The 22,369-nt window shown below is 40.6% G+C and overlaps 1 protein-coding gene across 4 annotated transcripts in view; it reads left to right on the forward strand.

The window, feature by feature from the left end:
• lnpk (lunapark, ER junction formation factor) overlaps positions 1 to 22,369 on the forward strand; it is a 99,149-nt gene that overhangs the window by 22,563 nt on the left and 54,217 nt on the right. For all 4 annotated transcript variants that reach the window (XM_080198937.1, XM_080198938.1, XM_080198940.1 and 1 more), the window contains exons 4-6: positions 9,274 to 9,461; positions 15,239 to 15,297; positions 15,439 to 15,479. In XM_080198937.1, coding sequence (XP_080055063.1) covers positions 9,274 to 9,461; positions 15,239 to 15,297; positions 15,439 to 15,479 — 288 coding nt within the window. The remainder of the gene's footprint in view (positions 1 to 9,273; positions 9,462 to 15,238; positions 15,298 to 15,438; positions 15,480 to 22,369) is intronic.

Raw genomic sequence — 22,369 nt, forward strand, 5'->3', positions numbered from 1 at the left:
TATCTTCAGCTGTTTTTACTCCCTTATCCTCTGTACCAAGTAACTTTTCATCTATAATTTTAATTTCCTTCTCAATTTATTGTGTTCACACTCTTCTGAATTAACTGCCCTCCAATCCTTCCTTTTTCTCTCACTCCATGTACACTCTCCAACAGGTATTAATGGCTACCTTGACAATGCCATTTCATGGCATTCGTACTCCCATTGTATCAATTGCAGCTAAGATCATCTTTGATTTCAGCGTATTGCTGTCCACCAATATGCATCTTTCTCCCAATCCCAAGTCCCATTGTGTCTACCCCAGGAAAAAACTCCACCCCAGTTGCACTTTCAAAATCCCATTTGTCTGGGTTTTGGACCTTGTTTACTATAACATTTCTGTAGCTACCAATCTGTTCAACCACACCCTCACAATCACCTTTGATGTCATAGTCCACACTAAAACGATTATTCTCTTCCACCTGGTCATTCCCCAGGTACAGTGCTCATCTCAATTCCCCCAAGTCCAAGAGATGCAGACTTAAATAGTTATGGCAATCAGCTGGCTTAGTTGTTCACCGTAAAAAGTCTGACAACACCAGGTTTTAGTCCAACCGATTTATTTGATAGTAAACGCACCAGTTGTTCACCACCAGATTTGGGTGGACCATGTAATGCATTATTGGGTCTTTTTCTTTGTCTTCCAAAACAGCCCACTGTTCTGAGATCATCATGGAATGTAGATATAACTCCTGGTTTCTTTATTGCAACCTGATTTAAATTCCTCTTCCCATCTCTTCTACCCTCACTTTTAATAAATGTGAGAGATTCATGGACCCCTTTGTGACTTGAACTGAGACCATCCAATCAGCTGTGTCTGCCACTTCCCTCCCTTTCCCTAGCTTGCTTGGTCACATCTGTCAAGGTCCCCTGAACTTGTATGTTTCTTGGCTTTCCCTACTATCTCTCCATATGTCCCCTCTGACCTCATTTGTTAGTCAGGCTGACCTTCTGCTCTTTTCATCTTATTTCCATTAACCTGCTTACCATCAAATTTCTCTTTCTGACTGAAAATTAGCTGCTGATGTTAAAAGTTCACTTTCCTCTAGCACTAACCCATTATCCTTCAAATTTGTCTTTGTCACTTCCTGCCTCTAAGATCCCAACTCTTGACTCACTGTCAATACCAACCTTCCTTTCTTCTCCAAAATCCTTGAAGAAGTTGCCTATGTGACTATGATAGAGATAAGCTATTCCTCCTCATTCTTCTCTCAGGGTCCTGGGTTCAATTCTGGCCTCAAGTGACAGTGTGGAGTTCGCACGTTCACCCTGTGTCTATGCGGATTTCGTCTGGGTGCTCCAGTTTCCTCCCACACTGCAAAGATGTGCAGGTTAGGTTGATTGGCCATACTAAATTGACTCTTGGTGTCAGGGGGATTAGCAGGATGAATGCATGGGGTTGCGGGGATAGGGCCTGGGTGGGATTGTTGTCAGAGCCAAACGGCCTCCTTTAGTGCAGGCACGATGAGCTGAATGGCCATCTTCTGAACTGTAGGGATTCTATGAACACAATTTCATCTTTGTCTGGGTGGGTGGGACTGCACTTGTCTGACTCCATCCTTACCTGTCTAATTGTTGCCAATGAACGACCTGCAATGTTTCTTTTCTTTTTCCTACTTTGCTATCTCTGGTGTCCCCAAAGATATATCCATGACTTTCTCTTATTTCTCATCTACCTGCCTCTCAAATGCATTATCTGAAAATGCATCAGTTTCCATGTGTACACTGACGATATCCAGCTCTACCTAACCACCTTCTCTTTTGACTCCTGAAATTGTTGAATTGTCAGACAGTTTGACTGATCTTTAGTACTGGGATGAACAAAAATTTGCTCCAGTTAAATGTTGGAAATATTTACATTTATAAAAATATTTTGAAATAATCCATTGTCTTCTGTCCCATCCACAAACTCTGCTTCCCAGCCACCAACTCTATTCAACTCTCTGGCAACTGAACTGGAAAGTTTGCAACCTTGCTTCTATATTTGATCCTGAGAGAGGCTTTCAACCTAAAATCCATGCTATCACAGCGTGCCTACTTCCTCCTCCATAAGATTGCCTGATGCTGCCCCTGCCTCAGGTAATTTCTACTGAAATCTCGTCCATGCTATTGGGTAATCTTCAACATGATCTTGGCCAGCCGACCCCATTCTACACTCTAAACTTTAGGTTATCCAAAATACTGCTGCATGCATGTTAACTCGCATCGAGTCCTATTCAACCGTTAGCCCTGTACCCATTGATCTACACTAGCTCCCAATTAAACGCTGCCTCAATTTTAATACTCTTACTTAGCCTTGCTTTCAAATCCCTCCCTATCTCTGTCATCTCCTCCAGTTCTACAATTGAGATATGTGTTCCTTTAATCCTGGCCTATTGAGATCCCCATTTTTATTGCTCCATCATTAGTACTCCTGCCTTTAGCTGCCTGGACCTCTAGCTCTGGATTCCCCTGCTAAACCTCACATCTCTCTATCTCTCTTTTCTTCCCAAAACCTAATTTAACCAACGTTTTGGTCTTCTGTCATTGTAACTCCATAGATTTTTTGTTTATGATGCTCCTGTGACATGTCATTGAATGTTTTTATTACATTAAAGGCACTACTGTAGTAAACTGATAGTAAAAGTTTTTACAAATATATAAAAGAAGAAGAGAATGGCTAGAGTGAATATTGGACCCTTGGAGGACAAGAGGGGGGGATTTAATGGTGGGAAACGAGGAAATGGCTGAGACTTTAAATAAGTTTTTTGTGTCGCTCTTCACGGAGGAGGACACAAATAGCTTACCAAGTATTAAAGATAGAGGGTTGGCAGGAGATGAGGTCCTTAATACAATTACTGTTACTAGAGAGGTAGTGCTTGGTAGACTAACAGGAATGAAGGTAGACAAGTCCCAGGAACGGATGGAATGCATCCCAGAGTTCTGAAAGAAATGGCAGAAGTAATAGCAGATGCGTTAGTAGTTATTTGTCAAAATTTGCTGGACCCTGGGGAAGTGACGGCGGATTGGAAAATAGCTACTGTCACGCCGCTGTTTAAAAAAGGTAGCAGACAAATGGCGGGTAACTACAAGCCGGTTAGCTTAATGTCTGTAGTTGGGAAAATGCCAGAATCCATCAATAAAGTAGCAGGACACCTCAAAGAACGGTTCGATCAACCATACGCAGCATGGATTCGTGAAGGGGAAGTCGTGTTTGACGAATTTACTGGATTTTTATGAGGATGTGAATAGAGCAGTGGATGGAGGGGAACCGGTGGATGTGCTGTTTTCGGATTTCCAGAGGTGTTCAGTAAGGTGCCTCACAAAAGGTTGCTGCAGAAGGTTAGAGTTTACGGAGTTGGAGGTAAAGTGTTAGTGTGGATTGAGGATTGGCTATCTAACAGGAAGCAGAGAGTTGGAATAAATGGGTGCTTTTCTGGTTGGCAGTTGATGACTAGTGGCGTGCTTGCACGGATCGGTGCTGGGGCCTCAATTGTTTACCATGTACATAGATGATCTGGAGGAGGGGGCTGAGTGTAGGGTAACAAAATTTGCTGATGACACGAAGATGAGTGGAAAAGTGAATTGCATGGAGGACACGGAAAGTCTGCAGAGAGATCTGGATAGGCTGAGTGACTGGGCGAGGACCTGGCAGATGGACTATAATGTTAGCAAATGTGAGGTTATCCACTTTGGAAGAAATAATAGTAGGATGGAATATTATTTAAATGGTGAAAAGCTGCAGCATGCTACTGTGCAGAGGGACCTGGGGGTCCTTGTGCACGAATTGCAAAAGCTTAGTCTGCAGGTGCAGCAGGTGATCAAGAAGGCGAATGGGATGCTGGCCTTTATCGCGAGGGGGATAGAATATAAAAGCAAGGAGGTCTTGCTGCAACTGTACAAGGCACTGGTGAGGCCGCAACTGGAGTACTGTGTGCAGTTTTGGTCCTCTTATTTGCGAAAGGATATATTGGCCTTGGAGGGAGTACAGAGAAGGTTCACCAGGCTGATACTGGAGATGAGGGGGTTAGCCTATGAGGAGAGATTAAATAGACTGGGCCTGTACTCGGAGTTTAGAAGGCTGAGGGGGGATCTTATAGAGATGTGCAAGATAATGAAGGGGCTAGATAGAGTAGAGGTAGAGAGATTCTTTCCACTTAGAAAGGAAACCAGAACTAGAGGGCACAGCCTCAAAATAAGTGGTGGCGGGGGTGCAGTTTAGAACAGAGTCGAGGAGGAACTTCTCTGAGGTTAGTGAATCTCTGGAATTCTCTGCCCATTGAAGTGGTGGAGGCTACCTTGTTAAATATGTTTAAGTCACGGGTAGTTAGATTTCTGATAGTTAAGGGAATTAAGGGTTATGGGGAGCAGGCGAGAAAGTGAAACTGATCCACTTCAGATCAGCCATGATCTTATTGAATGGCAGGGCAGGCTCGAGGGGATAGATGGCCTACTCCTGCTCCCATTTCTTATGTTATGTTCTTATGTACTGTATATAAATTCATGTTACTGCAGTAGTGTCTAACCCAGCTCTGAAAAGTGGGCAAGTGATCCAGTGGTAGTAATGAGGATTTGGAGGGATCAGCATACTTGTGGGATGTGTTGTCATATCTTCAGGTGTTGCTGCAGGCAGAGTATGGATGTGTAGGAGTGGACCAATATACATTTTTTGAGGACTCCAGACTTTAGTGTGTGACTAAAAAGATAACCAAAGGATCTCCTTCCATGGCTTATGATGGGTAGCGAAAAAATGGAAGCAGGTAAAGACAATATCACTCAGTTGGGCAACAGAAAACACTGGCGAAGAATAGTGTCGATAATTTTGTCACAGTACAAGGAGGCCAAGAAGGCTGAGGAAGATGAGTGCTCTATGGTCAGAAAAGATTTTGAAGAAAGTGATATTTGAGAAGGCCAGGTCATTTGTGCAGACAATAAGTACAACAATGTTTTGTTTCTTAGGGGAGAGATGAAGGTAGCAGTTTTAATGGGAAAGGAACAATACCTGAGGAAACTTGAAAGAAATTTAGATGGTTAGCAGTTCAGTGGGAATAAGGTCAAGGAGCAGAGATTTATTGACAACATGAGCTTGGAAAGGGCATGAGGAATGATGGAAAAGAAATTAAAGAAAGATGTGAGTTCAGAGGGTTGGCAAGGGGGGACTCTGTTGGAAGCTTATTAAAGAGTATGTAGCAAAGGCAGCTGAATGCATAGTGGCAACAAAAATGAGCTGCTTACACTTTTTGAAGGTGTGGGATTGTTGGGGGAGAGGGGTTTGAGGAGACCGTTGGTATTGCAGAAAAGAACGTGTGCATTTGCATTCCAGGATAATCCTCGAGTAGTCGGCAGCTTCAGAAGGAGAAAGTAAGGCATGGTAGTGTTGGATGGATGCATGACTGAGGAATTAAACGCTGTATACCTTGAAATCTGCAGCCCTTGGGCTTTATTTAGAAATATAGAGGATAGGAGCAGGAGTAGGCCATTTGGCCCTTCAAGCAGGTTCCGCCATTCATTATAGTCATGACTGATTAGCTCAGTAACCTGTTCCCACTTTCCCCCATATCCTTTGATCCATTTAGCCCCAAGTGCTATAACTAACTTCTTGAAAACATTCAATGTTTTGGCCTCAACGACTTTCTGTAGTCGAGAATTCCACAGGCTTACCGCTCTCTGGGTGAAGAAATTTCTCCTCATCTCAACCCTTAATAGTTTGCTCCATATCCCCAAACTGTGACCACTGGTTCTGGACGACCCCACCCCACCACCACCACTACTACCACCACAATCGGGGACATCCTTCCTGTATCTACCCTAATCCTGTTAAAATTTTATAGGTTTCTTTGATAGTCTACCCACCCTCCCTGTTCTTCTAAACTCCAATGAATATAATCCTAATCTTTTCAATCTCTCCTCCTTACATCAGCTCACTCTCCCACCCAGCTTTGTATCACCTGAAAATTTGAAGACACATTTAGTTCCCTATTCTAAATAATTAATACGCTAGGGTTCTAGCATTGAACATAAGAAATAGGAGCAGGAGTAAGCCATCTAGCCCTTTGAGCCTGCCCCACCATTCAATAAGATCATGGCTGATCTGTCGTGGCTCAGTTCCACATTCCCGCCCTCTCCCCATAACCCTTAATCCCCTCCCTTATCAAAAACCCATCAACCCGCGTCTTAAAAATATTTAGCGAGGTAGCCTCCACCACTTCAATGGGCAGAGAATTCCAGAGATTCACCACCCTTTGAGTGAAGAAGTTCTTCCTCAACTCCATTCTAGACCGCCCCCCCTTTATCTTGAGGCTGTGCCCCCTAGTCCTACTGTCCTTTCTGAGCGGGAAGAGTCTCTCCACCTCTATCCTATCCATCCCATTCATCATCTTATACGTCTCAATGAGATCTCCCCTCATTCTTCTAAACTCTAACGAGTACAAGCCTAGTTTATTCAGCTTCTCCTCATAGCTCAACCCCTTCAACTCCGGCATCAGCCTAGTAAACCTCCTCTGCACTCCCTCCAAGGCCAAAATATCCTTGCGTAAGTACGGCGCCCAAAACTGCACACTTTGCAATACACCACTAGTCACTGCCTGCTATTTGGAAAAAAAGACCTGTTTGGTCCTACTGTCTTTCCTGTTTGCCAACTAGTTTTCTATCCATCTCAATACACTACTCCCAATCCCATGTGCTTTAATTTTACACACTAATCTCTTATCAGGGACCTTGTCAAAAGCCTTTCGAAAGTCCAAATAAACCACATCCAATGGCTCCCCCTCATCAACTCTTGTTAGCTACACACTCGAAGAATTCCAGTAGATTTGTCAAGCGTCATTTCCCTTTTGTAAATCCATGCTGACTCTGTCCAAATCAGCCACTGTTTCAGTCTCTGCTATAAAGTCTTTTATAATAGACTCTAGCATTTTCCCCATTATTGACGTCAAGCTGACTGGTTTGTAACTCCCTGTTTTCTCTCTACCTCCCTCCCAAATAGTGGGGTTATATTAGTTACTGTCCATTCCTTAGGAACTAAGAATCCACAGCCCATTGCACTTTGAAGATGACCACTAATGCATCCACTCTTTCTAGGGTAATTTCCTTAAGTACTCTGGGATGTAGATTGTCAGGCCCTGGGGATTTATTGGCCTTCAATCCCATCATTCCCCCAACACCAACTCCCTACTAATACTGGTTTCCTTCAGTTCCTCCCTCTCACTAAACTGTGTTCCACGTTTCTGGAATGTTATTTGTCTCCTTTTTTGTGGAGATGGAACTAAAGTTTGTATTTAGTTGGTCAGCAATTTCTTTGTTCCCCAGTATAAAGTCCTCTGTTTTTGACTGCAGTGGACCTACATTTGTCTTCGTCTATCTTTTTCTCTTCTCAAACCTATAGAAGCTTTTACAGTCAGTTTTTCTGTTCCCCACAAGCTTGCTCTCCTATTTTATTTTCCCGTTTCCTAATCCTTTCATCCTCCTTTGCTAAATTCTAAACTGCTCCCAATCCTCAAGTCTGCTGTCTTTCTTTCTGGCTGATTTTATGCCTCTTCTTTGGATCAGATAGTTCCCTTGTAAGCCATTGTTTGGCCATCTTTCCTGTTTCATTTTTGCGCGAAACAGGAATGAAAAATTGTTGCAGTTCACCATGCATTCTTTGAATTTTGCCACTGCCTATCCATTGATATCCCTTGAAATAACATTCCCTAATCTATCATAGCCTACTTGCACCTCAAAACAGCGTAGTTTCCTTTATTTGGATTCAGAACTCTAGTCTCAGAATCTGCTCCTTCACTCGCCACTTTGATGAAGTTCTATCATATTATGCTTGCTCATCCTCAAGGGGCCTCGCACAACTAGATTGCAATTATTCCTTTGTTATTACACAATGCCGAATCTAGCATAGCCTGTTCTTTAGTTCCTCAGCATATTGGTTCAGAAAATCAAACCGTACACACTCCAGCAATTCTTCCGCTCTGGCATTGTTATTAATTTGATTTGTCCAATCTATATGCAGATTAAAATCACCCATAATTGCAGATATTCCTTTATTGCAATGTTTAATGTCACCCCCAATGTCACCACTATAGTTTGGGGGGTCCATATACAACCCCCACGAATGTTTAGTTCCCTTTGGTATTTCTCAGCTCTACCCATACATATTTCATGTTCTCAGTGCTAATATCCTTCCTCACGATTGCAACCAGCAATGCAACTCCAGCTCCTTTTCCTGTTTGTCTATCCTTCCTAAATTCTGAATATCACTTACTACAACTTATACAGTTAAGTATAGCTTGCCCTCAACACCTTTCCCAAAGGGAAGTAATGTAAGTCCTAATCTTGATATAATAACTCAGTTTTTAAAAAATATACATTGGAAAACAAACAAAAACAAACAAACAAATAACATAACAAAATAAATACAACAGAGAACACTCTTGGTTGAATTAATTCTGAACCCTATTGGATTACGTTTTCCCAGCAACTTTGTAATGGATTGAAAGAAATCTGTTTTTAATAGTGGGAAGGAAAAGAATAAAGTTATTTGAGAACAAATAAGAAGAAAAGCATAAGAATTACATGTGTACTGTTACAGAACAAAAGTTGGAAAATGGAAGAGATTGAAGCAGCATTTCAGAATGGAGACGGATCTAGAAGGATGAGTTAAATAGTGGATTTGCAACCTTTCTAGTAGTTGAAATCCATTTGTAATGCCTCCTTCTTCATGTGGTATGCTTTAAGTGCTTTTTTTTCTCTCTGGAGGTCTATATGGAACCTCCAATTCATGACGTTGCAAGGTCTTGTAACTGATATAAAATAGTTTTTCAGCAATTTCTCTTTAGAGCTGAATAACTTAGTTTAGAAGCATCTCTATTTACAATTATGTTTTCCGTCATAACAGGATGCATTTAAATATTTTATGTTATTCCCATTTCCTTTGTAATTTAGTAGGTTCTAATCAGATCAAATCTGTAAATTTATTTTTGAGAAGCAAGACCACTGGCAGCTGCTGTGACATTTATTTTAAGTTAGCATTGCAAAATGGTAAGACTTCACTGGGTTATTTTCCAAAAAAAATTTTTTAAAAACTTGAGTATAGTATGGAAGTGGTGCTGCTGTTTGAGACTAGTGGAACATTTCAAAGCCAGCATTCCTGTTTCCCCCTCATAAACTAATAGTCTGATCCAGTTGTCTAAATCTCACCCTTAGGTACTTTAAAGTTACGGAGAACAAAATAGACTGAATTCAATTGATTGTTTTTATTTTTAGGAAATAAATGCATTGGAAGAATTCAAGGAAAAAAATCAGAGACTGCAAAAGATCTGGGTCGGAAGACTGGTTCTCTATTCATCCACTCTTTATATCATAACCTTTACAATTGTGTACTTGTGGTGTTTTCCGGAAGAATGGACTGCGCGACTAACCTTGGCACTTCCAGGGTTTTTATTTCCTTTACTGTAAGTAATCTTGTTATTATCCTTTTGGAAAAGACATCTTTATAGTCCAGTTTTGTTTTTATTGGTGTGACTTATCAGATTTATGGTTACGAAGAAATATATATCATGCTAATACTGTAGCCCACATAAGTGAATAGTTAATAATCAAAGAGCTCATTTTGTGAATTAAATGGCAGTCAAGATCTTCTTTTCCAGATTGTGTGAATTGAATAGCCTATTTAAATAATTTAAAATATTACCATCTGAATCATCAACAATTATCTGTGGCACCTTTGAAATGCTAGTGTTGCCTAGAAGAGACATTGATTTAAATTGATTGCATAGGAATGTTTAAGACCATTCCACTTGGCTAGATCTGACCTTTAAAAATGTTACTGTACTCTAGCTCTTCCTTCTGGTATCATTTACTGAAAACGCTCCATCCTCCTATTAAATTTGATATTTTCCTTTCCACTGTTATTTGGTTAGCTATTTTACACATTTGCCAACATCTATGTGGTATAGCTAAACCTGATTTAGCTGTCTTCTGAACTTGAGGCTATGCTTGCATCAAACCAGTTTGGATTCTGCCAAGACCACTCACAACCGCTTTTGTTTAAATATGAGCAAAAGAACTGAGTTCCTGAATTGAAGTGAGAGCAACTGCCTTTGACATCAAGACCGCATTTAATGGAGTATACCACCAAAAAACCTTAACAAAACTGAAATTGATAATGAGGAAAAATTCCCCAGTAACCTGAATTACGAATAGTTGGACATCAATCATTGCGGCCTGGGATATCACTGAAGGAATTCTCAATGGTGATGTCCTAGCCCCAACTACTTCTTGTTTCTCTCCAACATAACATCAGAAAAAGTGCTGTTTGTTGATAATGGCACCATGAGTAACAGCATTTGCTGTTCCTCAGATATCAAAGCTGCTCGTTGAGCTGATCAGTGGGAAATAACATTTGTGTTACACAAGTGCTGAGCAATAACCATGTCCGTCAGGAGAGAGTTTGATTGGCTGCCTTTGATATTCTGTGACTTTACTATCACCAAATCTCTCTTGTGGCACCCTGGGGATGATTGTTAATCATAAACTTAAGATTTGAGGCAAGTGACTCATTTCCTGAGTATCCAAAGCTTTTTCCTCCTTTACCTGTCAGGAGTATACCCTTCACTTGCCTGGATAGGTGCAGCTACAGCAATTTCAGAGGTTTGGCACCATCGAGGACAAAGCAGCTTGCTTGATTGACAACCAATCACCCACCATAGATATTCACTCCCTCTACCACGAGATACTGTAACTAGTGTGCACAAGCTGTGCTTCAGCAACTCACCAAGGCTTCTTTGATAAACCCATAAAGAAGGACAACGACAGCAGGTGCGTGGGAACACCACCGCTTTCAGGTAGTTTTTTCCACAGATCTAGCCATTCGTTCATGGTCATTGGTTCAAAATTCAGCAAATTTCTGCTTAACAATATTGTCAGTGCCTTCATCAAGAAAAATGCTTATCACCAACTTCTACAGGGCAACTTGAGGTGGCCAATAATAGGTGACCTTGCTTTTGACATATGTCCAGATGAATAATATGAACACATTTAATGGGGTTTCATTTTAGTGCATTGAAAGATTCTTGAATACTTCAACTGAGCTGCCTTTTCTCCATTGTAAATAATTCTCAACTTGATGTCTTTTGAAGTTCAGATACACTTAATGTTTGATATTGAATCAGTTGCCCTCATTTGTATCTGCAAAGCGAGGATATTCCCATTTCAGTATCATGACCAGAATTGTGCTCAATAGTCCAAGTGGGACTGGACCTGCTAGCTCATCCTGGGACTCATCTTTCTCTGGCTACACAAAAGCACCTTTTTTTTTGATTATACTTGGTCCTCTGAAGACGGAATTGTCCACTAACCTTAGTTGTTTTGACATTCAGTTTAGCTAAGATATTTTGACATACGATAATGCAGCTTCTTTCCCAAGATTGAAATGTGTTGTGGAGACCAACTGGTGACTTGGACCATGTTTAAAGTGGTGTACAGTACTGATATGTAACTTGCAGCAAAATCTTAAACAGATTTGCGCTTTGTAATCTTTGGGGCAAAGATTATTACAGTCATCACTGTAGATCAAAGCTTTCATTCTTAACCCATGTTCAAAAGTATCTTCTGTTTGTTGCATGCAAGGCATCTCATTTGCGCCACACAAATGTCAGGAAATGACCAATAGGAGACACTCTGACCACTGCCCCATGACATTCAATGGTGTTATCATCATAACACCTTGATGTTACCATTGACCAGAAACTCAACTGGAATTACCACATAAATACAGTGGCTACAAGAGCAGGTCAGAACATAAGAAATAGGAGCAGGAGTAAGCCATCTAGCCCCTCGAGCCTGCCCTGCCATTCAGTAAGATCATGGCTGATCTGTCGTGGCTCAGTTCCACATTCCCGCCCTCTCCCCATAACCCTTAATCCCCTTGCCTATCAAAAACCTATCAACCCGCGTCTTAAAAATATTGAGCGAGGCAGCCTCCACCACTTCAACAGACAGAGAATTCCAGAGATTCACCACCCTTTGAATGAAGGAGTTCCTCCTCAACTCCGTTCTAAACCGCCCCCCCTTTATCTTGAGGCTGTGCCCTCTAGTCCTACTGTCCTTTCTGAGCGGGAAGAGCCTCTCCACCTCTATCCTATCCATCCCATTCAACATCTTATATGTCTCAATGAGATCTCCCCTCATTCTTCTAAACTCTAACGAGTACAAGCCTAGTTTATTCAGCCTCTCCTCATAGTTCAACCCCCTCAACTCTGGAATCAGCCTAGTAAACCTCCTCTGTACTCCCTCCAAGGCCAAAATATCCTTGCGTAAGTGCGGCGACCAGAACTGCACACAGTACTCCAGCTGCGGCCTCACCAGTGCCCTATACAGCTGCAGCAAGACCTCCCTACTTTTATATTCAATCCCCCTCGCTATGAAGGCCAGCATCCCATTCACCTTCCTGACCACCTGCTGCACCTGCAGGCTGGGTTTTTGCGACTCATGCACAAGGACCCTGAGGTCCCTCTGCACCGTCGCATGCTGCAGTTTTTCGCCACGTAAATAATAGTCCTTCCTGCCATTATTCCTACCAAAGTGGACAACCTCACATTTGCCAACATTAAATTCCATTTGCCAGTTCCTGGCCCATTTGCCCAGCCTATCTAGATCCTTCTGCAGACTCTCCACACCCTCTGCACAATTTGCAGTTCCACCAATCTTGGTGCCATCAGCAAATTTCGACACCATACACTCGGTTCCCTCCTCCAGATCATCTATATAAATGGTGAATAGCTGAGGCTCCAGCACCGACCCCTGGGGCACTCCACTAGCCACCAACTGCCAATCCGAATAGCACCCACTGACCCCCACAGTCTGCGTCCTATTTGTCAGCCAATCCTCTATCCACGCTAACACCATACCCCCAACTCCATGCCCCCTGACCTGTAATAACCTCTTGTTTGACAAGGTGCCTCACGCCTTCTGAAAATCAAGAAAGACCACATCCACCGGCTCTCCTCTATCCACCGCCCTAGACACATCCTCATAGAACTCCAATAAATTCGTCAGACACGATTTCCCCTTAATGAAACCGTGCTGCGTCTGCTCTACCAGATAATTCTCCTCAAGATGCATCGCTATTTTCTCCTTGATGACGGATTCTAACATTTTACCTACAACAGACGTTAAACTAACCGGCCGATAATTCCCAGCCTTTTGCCTGCCACCCTTCTTAAACAATGGCGTAACATTAGCCGCTTTCCAATCTTCCGGCACTTCCCCGGAATCCAGCAACGTTTGGAAAATAATCACCAAGGCATCCACTATCACCTCCGCCATTTCTTTCAGAACCCTCGGATGCATTCCATCCGGTCCTGGGGACTTGTCCACAATCAGTCCCTCCAGTCTGTCGAGCACTGCCTCTCTAGTAACAATAATGTCATTCAGGCCCTCCAGTCCTACCATCTTTCCATCGCTAACACCCGGCAAATTATTCACGTCCTCCTCCGTGAAGACCGAAACAAAAAAGTTATTCAGGACCTCAGCCATTTCCCCATCCCCTACCACTAAGTCCCCCCTCTCATCCTCTAAGGGTCCAACGTTCACCCTAGCCAGCCTCTTCCTTTTTATATATTTATAAAAACTCTTGCTATCCTTTTTTATATTAAGCGGTAGCCCAGCTAGGTCAGAGGCAAGGAATGCTGTGATGAGTAACTTGCCCTCCTCCCCAAAAGCAGTCCACCATCTACAAGGCACAAGTCAGGAGCGTGATGGAAAATTCCCCACTTGCCTGGATGGGTGCAGCTCAAGAAGCTTGGCACCATTCAGGAGAAAACAGTTCACTTGAGTGGCACGACATCCATAAACATCTACTCCCTCTGTCATCAATGCTCAGTAGCAGCAGTGTGTACTATCTACAAGATACACTGCAACAATTCATCTAAGATCCTTAGATAGCACCTTCCAAATCCATGATGGCTTCCATCAAGAAGGACAACTGCAGCTGATACAAGGGAACATTACAACCTGCACATTCCCCTCCAAACCACTCACCATCCTGACTTGGAAATATATCGCTGTTCCTTCTCAGTCACTGGGTCAAAATCCTGGAAGTCCCTCCTTATAACATGTGGACTGTAGCATTTAAGAAGGCAGTTCACTATCACCACCTCAAGGGCAACTAGGGTTGGGCAATAATGCTGGCCAGCCAGTGACTTCCATGTCCCACAAATGAATTTTTTTAAAAAGCCTTTAGCTTTAAAATGAGAAAATAAGGTGCATTTCTGTTTAATCTAAGTCTACTTAGCAATCATGCAGAGTTGATATATAGTAGACAAAGTAGGCAATGCATTGTACGCTAACCAGAATTCTCCCTGATAAAAGCTGCTATTTTTGTCAAACTGCAAGAGGCACTTTGTCATTGTTGTCCCCTCTACTGGTGTCTGAAGAAATTAGATCCACAAGTTTCCACAGGCCTAACAGCTACTAGGTGGAACTACCTATTGACTCTAGATGTTTTCTTTTCCATACATGAATTTATATTTTTCAACATTGATCTGCAAAGGTGGGCTTATAGAACTCTAGCTGATGTAAGCAAACTGTCACAATGGTATGTTACTTGAACTCTATAATTATATACTCGTTCTTGTATATGTTCCTTGGACTCAAGATGACCAAGGTAGAAATACTGATTTGCCACACATATTCTTTCAGTTTACAGCCTTTGACCTGTGGGCTCAAGTATGTCAAACACATTGCTGAGACAAACACATTGCTGAGACATGTCTTATACCTTCAATGTTGAAACGTGCTGCTTCATTCACTATAAGAAACTATCCGTTTTGGACAAACTGCATTAATAAAAAAGCATATAGCATATACTAACTTATGGGAGAAAAGGGAAACAAAAAAGATGTGGAACTCCACCTTTACCAAACAATTTAAGCATGTCTTTTTGTTGGGATGGTAATTTATAGCCTCTATATTTAAGATGTTTGTGGAATCTTTCACAACCTGAGCTAACACCCTATTATCCAATGATATTGGAGATGTTGGATAGCCATCTGTTTTCTGGTTAATGTTCCCTCAGAAGATTTTGTTCACTGAAGTTAATAGACAAACTATTGTACTGCATAATTATGTTCCAGTGAATTTTTTGTTGTTTTAAATTTACTTTGTCTAATTCCTTTTTTTGTTCAGTCCCTGTCACGTTTGTGTTGCTCATGCTGATTGTGTTTTCCAGGGTATGGTTAATACGAAAAATATTGATTTGGCTGTTTTGCAAAAGAACTGAAAGGAACAGTGAGTTTTTAAACATCTCTGTAAAATATATAAAGTCTGTTTTTCTTGCATTTTATATTGTCTTGTAATTTTACAGTATATTTTCCACTGTTTGTTTTTGAAAGCCACAAAACTGCTAATTCTTAACACTTTTTTTTGCAGCTGAAGCTCTAGAAGATTTAAAAGTACAAAAAAAGAAAATTGTGAGTAACATTTTAAAATTCTGGATTCTGCCTTTAAAACTATTTCACCAGAGGCATCTGATGTCCCAATTACTAACAAAGTAGTAGTTAAATGTAGTAAGCATCCAGATAGCATTTAGTCCATTGGTTTTAGTATATTTTCCTGTATTGCTCTGCTAATTGTAACCTTAGCATAATGTCCTGGTGTGTAAGAGAAATATATTTAAAATCAAATATGTTAATTCTGTTTGTTCATATTGCTAAGCATGCAATAATGGATTTTCCAATTTTAAAAATCAAACTCTGAATTCAACTCTGGGTGTAATATTGAAGTTTACTGTTTGAACCTTCACATGCTGGTTTCTGTCTGCTGGAAAAATGCTTGCCCAGATTTGAACGGGAGCAGCCATGCTAAAAGGCTGGTAATTGACATGTTGTCGTACATTAGGTTATCTAGAGGGTATCTTCAACCATGACTGTCCACAAAGAAAACAATAAATCAATTTGAGTAAAGTAAGACAAGTGAAAAAGTGGATTGACAGAGAAGATGCTCCAAAAACCAGAAATCTTTTGCAGCTTAAGAGAGAGAATTATACAAAAGCAAAGAGCAATTAAATCTTAGTTTATAACTGTTTTTTGAACATTAAACCTGTTTGCAATTGATTGTCTCAATAAAGCTTAGTTTTTAATCAGATAATAACTCAACCACAGTTTTGGGGATCAAAATCGATAGCATACAACTGTTAACTGTAGAAAATGAAAGCCAGTTATTTAGCTGAATAATTGAAGGTAATTTATTTTGGCTGAGTGTTGGTCGTTTATATGTCATGTATGTATGTTTCTATTTGTCATTTCGATCTAAAATTTCAGTTTACTTAAGTGGAGAAAAAGGTTATAAAACTGAGCACGTTAAGAGCTGCATTAGCAACTTGGCCATTCATTGTGCATCAGTGTGCAGTCATTTAAATTTGTCTTGTAAACTGTGAAATCTCTGTCTAATACAATTTTGAAACATCGAACTTAGGAGCATGACTACGCCATTCGGCCCTTCAAGCCTGCTCTGCCATTTAATAAAATCATGTCTGAACTAACTGTGATCTCAACTCCATTTTCCTGTCTGTTCCCTATATCTTTTAACTCCCTTGTCTATCAAAAATCTATTGCAGTCAGCATTGAATAGATTTGAAGATTCAGCCGCCACTTCTTTCTGGGGAAGAGAATTTCACAGACTAACCACCCTCTGAGAGAAAAAAAATTCTTCTCATCTGCATGTTAAAAGCATTTGAGGTTACTGTGATGGCTTTGTAGGATCGATTCTGTTAAGTACTTAATAATGGCTTTTAGAGACTAGCTTCTATACCCAATTAAGCTGTGCATATTAGTTCAGTATCTAATGCAACATACATTATTAGCTTTTACAGCTCTGCCAAGATTATAGATACTTAGCTGACATAGCACACAGTTTGATTTGGCTTTGAAACTTTTGACTAGATTTAGCAACTTTTCTAAAGGTTTACCAAATACTTAGTCAAACATAAGGATAAATGATGCATAAATTGACCTCTTTACCAGCAAAACCTTCGTTCAAACCAAACTCTCGCTTATGGAATTGAAGTTTTTTTTTGCTGGCTATCAGGACTGTATAATTTTAATTCTGGCAGTCTCACTCTGCATCAACATTGTAGACTGTCAGGAAAATCACAGAATGGCTGGTGTATGAAATGTAAAATGTCACTCATAACATAGAGTTGCATTTTAAAGTGGGGCTAAATAACATCGTTGAATTAATGAAGTGATGCTCTGCATCAAATCATGCTTTATTTGCTCTGGAATTAATTGACCACTGGCACTGGGTCACTCAAGGTGCACGTTCCAATCTTTAATTCCAATAGCCCAAAGCCTAATAAGCACAAATGTACACTATATTTTGAAAAAGGAAAGTTGTCATTCCTTAAATAAAAACAAAATAATACAGATGCTGAAAAGCTGAAATAAAGATCGAAAATGCTGGGAAAGCTCAGCAGGCCTGGTGCACCTCTGGAGAGAGAGAACGGGAATTAATGGGCACAGTTTTTAGGCAGAATGGCGGTGGACAGGAACAGTAGTGCAAAAGCCAGCATCCCCAAGGATTAGGGATTTAAAAAAAAGTTAAGGGGAACTTCCATGCAGAATTGAGTCTGTCCTTCCAGCAAATTTGTTTTAAAAGATTAGGGCACAGTTTTTGAAGGGTTCCTGATTTTTGGGGGGGAATTAAAATGGAACTAACGTATGATTCTATTCTATGAACTGCCTCCCTCAATATGTGTGTGTATGCAGTCAGGTGTAAAGGCCTGATAATGATAGTTAAATACATTCAAATTAGGATCCTAATGTTCAGTGTTGGGATTCCTGTTACATTATTGGCAGGAGGGGCAGGGACAATCAGAATGGGAAAGCCTGCAAGCATAAACTATGTTTTGGTACACCAAACTTTTAAAATTTTCGATTTCCTACTCCTGCTGCCAATCCCACCCCTCAAAATGGGAGCAGGAAATCTCCCCAGTGTTTCAAGTCAGTATAAGTCTTCTTCAAAAAGTAGTCATTCATTGTTCAGTTTGAAATTTAAAACAGAAAGGTGTGGCCTGAAAGGGGAGAACACTTCACAGTGCTGGGATCTGGTTTGGACCAAGCCAGGTTGACGTACTGGATAAAGGTTGATTTCATCAAACCCTGACTGTCTTGACTTCACGGTAGAAAATACAAATTGTATACCAGAAATAGAGGATTCAAGGGGCTAATAAGAGTGAGAAAATTTAATATCAGCAGAGAAAAGGTTTTGGAGAAAACTAAAGGGTTAAAATCAGGCAGATCCCCAGGACCTAATGGCATAAACCCTAGAATACTGAAAGAGATCATGCAGAGAGAGTGAATGCACAGATTATGATTTTCCAAAAGGATTGAAAATTAGCAAATGTAACTTTGTAGGGAAGAGGACAGTTAGTCTGACATTATTCATCAAGAAATTGCTGGAACTCTTATTAAGGAATTCTTGATTTTAGAAAATCATAGTTTTGTCCAAAAAAATCATCATGGTTTTACGAAAGGAAATAGTGTTTGATATATTTATTCACGTTTTTGAGAATGTAACTAGTAGGATAGCTAAAGGGAAACCAGTGGATGTGGTACACTTGGATTTCCAAAGCCACACAAAAGATAAGGGCTCATGGAGTAGAGGCTGAAATATTAGTATGGATAAAGGATCGGCTAACAGGAAGCAAAGAGTTAGGAATAAGCAGATAGTTTTCAAATTGTTACGCTTTGACTAGTGGCATGGCACAAAGATCAATGCTGGGGCCTTGGCTATTTGCAATCTATTATTTAGTTACACAAAGAACTGAGTGTAATGTATCTGTGTTTCCAGACAAAGCAAAGCTAATTGGGGAAGCTGCAAGATGGACATGGTGCAACGAGTTATAGAAAGGTTATGTGAGTGGGAAACAAAGTGGCAGATGGAGTATCATGTGGAGAAATGTAAGGTTATAACATTGGTATTAAGAAAAGAAAGCTGAATATTTTTAAAAGGTGTGAAGCTTGTAAATGTTGATGTTCAGAGGGACCTGTGTGTACTTTTAAAAGGAACAAAAGTAGCAGAAAGTAGTTAAGAAAGCATATGTCATGTTGGCATTTATTGCAAGAGGATTGGCATACCACACTAAGGAAGTGTTGCTAAAATTTGCAGAGCGCAAAAACCACACCTGGAGTACTGTGTGCAGTTTTGGTTTCTGCATTTAAGGAAGAATACACTTTATGATCAGATGAGGAGAAATTGAATGCCCTATTTACCCACCTCTTTTACTGCGACTTTTTTTAAAAAGTGATATGCTTGCCAATTCACCGAGTGTTTAACTGTTTCCATGTTGTGACTGTAAAAAAGACACACCAGTTTCCTTAAATGTCTTTTAAAAAAAAAATGATGGGTTTTATTGTACTTAACCCAGTCTAAGTAAAATTAAGAAAACATAATTTCCTTACACACAAGCTCAACTTCACTCCTAACAAGAATAAATTAAGTGATATTGCTGAAGTCCAATAAACATTTCAGTTGCAGGTTGACAACTTGGATGAATCTAGGCTGAACTCACTGATACAACTATGAAAGAATATAACTGCATTAGAAGCAGGTCAGGAAAGGTTCACCATACTGATTCCTGGGATGAAGGGGTCATGTCATGAAGAAAGGTTGAGCAGGTTGGGCCGATACACATTGGAGTTTACAAGAATGAGAAGTGATCTTATTGAAAAATATAAGATCCTGAGAGGACCTGATAAGATAGATGAGGACAGAATGTTTCTCCTTATGGGGAGGTGTAGAACCAGAGAGGACAGTTTAAAAGTTAAGGGTGCCCTATTTAAGATAGATAAGGAGATTTTTTTTTTGAGTCTGCAAAATTCTCTTCACCAGAGAGCTGTGGAGGCTGGTTCATTGAATCTGTTCAAGGCCGAGTTAATGGATTTTTGATCAGCATGGGGGTCAGGCAGGAAAATGGAGTTGAAGCCACAATCCAATCAGCCATGAGCTTATTGAGTGGTGGAGAAAGCTTACGGGCAAAATTGCCTACTTCTTGTATTTACTTTTTAAAAAATAAATCACTTGGTGATTTCACTCTTCCGGAAGTCAGAAGTATGGGCTGTGAAAATGTTCAGACTGAAATAGTAAGGGACACCTTTCTGAAGTTGTGTTTAAGGCAGATTTTTGGGGAAATTATAGGAACTATGCTGTGCTCCTTTTCTCCTTTCCAGGATCTGATTTGCATTGTTACTGTGTCAAACATGTACAAAAACTCATCTTGAGGTACTTCACAGGATGCTGACTGGAGAATAAAAAAGTAGAAAGAGAATAAAATGCAGAAATGGGCAACAGATGATTGAAGAGAAGGGTGATAGCAAATCTTTTGAAGATAGAGAGGTCAGTGATTTGCTAAAACTGTTCAGGGAGCACACGAGTTTAGTAGCTAAAGGAACAGATGGTGCCGAGAGTAGACCATTGTTAGAATATGTGCAGGAATGTGTCCCTGAAATTGAGTGAGGTCTTGATCAGGTTTGAAGCTGGAGAGAAGGATCTGAGTCAGTTCACTGGAGTGTGGGGATGTGGACATTGATATTGGATGCAGGATGTGGATTGCAGTGGTTTTGAATGAGTTCTAATTTTGTGGAAGGTGAAAGATGGAAGGAAAACATTGGCAAGATCAAGCCTAGAGGTAATAACATATGATGGCAGAAGAGGAGATGTATGGGTAGAGGTAGGTGACACGTGAGATGAAAGGCAATGTTTCTGATAGCACTTTGGATGAATGGAAAGAAGGTGAGCAGAATGCCAAAGTTCTGTGCTTCTGGTTTTAGCCTGAGGTACAATCAAGGAAGTTGATTGATGGGCAGAAATACTTGTAAGAGTTGAGTAGAATGTTTTCAGTTTTGCTGACATTTAGCTGAAGGATCCTTTTTATTTCCTTTGGTTTTAATGTAGGGGCACGTAGTTGAAAAGAGTGATGATATCCTTTGGGTAGATGAAAGAGAAAAATATGGATCTGAGTGTACAAGTGAAAACTGAACTGATCCTTCTGAATAATGTCACCAAGGCATAATGCATAACAAAAGGGAAGGGGCAGAATGTAGCCTAGGATGTACAGCAAAGAAACCTACATGTGCATGTCCTTAGGAGTCACTGAAGGAGTCTGACTATAGGAACCAGAATGACAAGGACAGTGGAGTGAAATATATGAGGAAGATTGTGCTGATGAGTGTTTCAAAGGCAGCAGAGAGTCCAAAGAGAGATAGGAGCAGGAGTTGGCCATTTGGCACCTCAAATTTGCTGCACCATTCACTAAGATCCTAGCTGATTTGATTGTGGCCTATACATCACTTTCCTGCCTGTCCCTTCAAGAAGATCTGCCTAACTAAGCCTCATATATTTAGTAACCTCCACTGCTTACTGGGGAAGAGAAATACAAGCACTAATGACCTTCAGAGAAGAAACCCCTAGTTCTAGATTCCCCCACAAAGGGAAACATCCTCTCAGCATCTACCATGTGAAGCCAAACTCAAATGAATTTAGGTCTAACCTGCTGAACCTATCCTCACAAGACAAACCCCTTATCCCTAGAATCCCTTATGAGCCTTCTCTAATTTACTTCCAATGCAAGTATGGCCCTCCATAAGGTAACCAAAACTGTACACTGTATCCTAGATGTGTTCTCATTATTGCCTTGGACAAACTTCCCTATTTTTTATGCTGCACCACCCTTGCAATGATGGTCCTTGCTATATCTGCATGCTGACTTTCCTGTGATTTATGTACAAGAACACCTGGGTCCCTTTGTGCTGAAGTGTTCTGAACTATCTCAATTTAAATAATATTCAGCTTTTCTACTCTTCCTGCGGAAGTAGACAACATCACATTTTCCCACAAGCTCCATCTGCCAAATCTTTGCCAACTCACTTAATCTATCTATATTACCTTGTGCACTGCATTTTCCTCACCACTTGCTTTCCCACCTATCTTTATATCACCAGAAAATTTGGCTACAACTCTTGCCCTCCATCCAGGTCCTTAATATTAATTGTAATAGTTGAGGCCCCAGCACTGACCTCTGGCACTCTGGTTACAGTTTGCCATCCTGAAAATGACAGATTTATCCTGTTTCATGTTAGTTAACCAGCCCCCTCTTCATGCTCATGTATCATCCTCAACACCATAAATGTAATAACTTTGTATGTGATACCTTATCGAATGCCTTTTGGAAATCCCATTACCACATCTACTGGTTACTTTTCATCTACCCTGTTTGTTACATCCTCAAAGAACCCTATGAACTGTGTCGAATAGGATTTCCCCATCACAAAGCCATTTTGACTGTCTGATTGTACTATGATTT

This window comes from Carcharhinus amblyrhynchos, chromosome 11 (assembly GCF_965287045.1).
Source record: "Carcharhinus amblyrhynchos chromosome 11, sCarAmb.v2.hapA, whole genome shotgun sequence".
Classification (NCBI taxonomy): domain Eukaryota; kingdom Metazoa; phylum Chordata; class Chondrichthyes; order Carcharhiniformes; family Carcharhinidae; genus Carcharhinus; species Carcharhinus amblyrhynchos.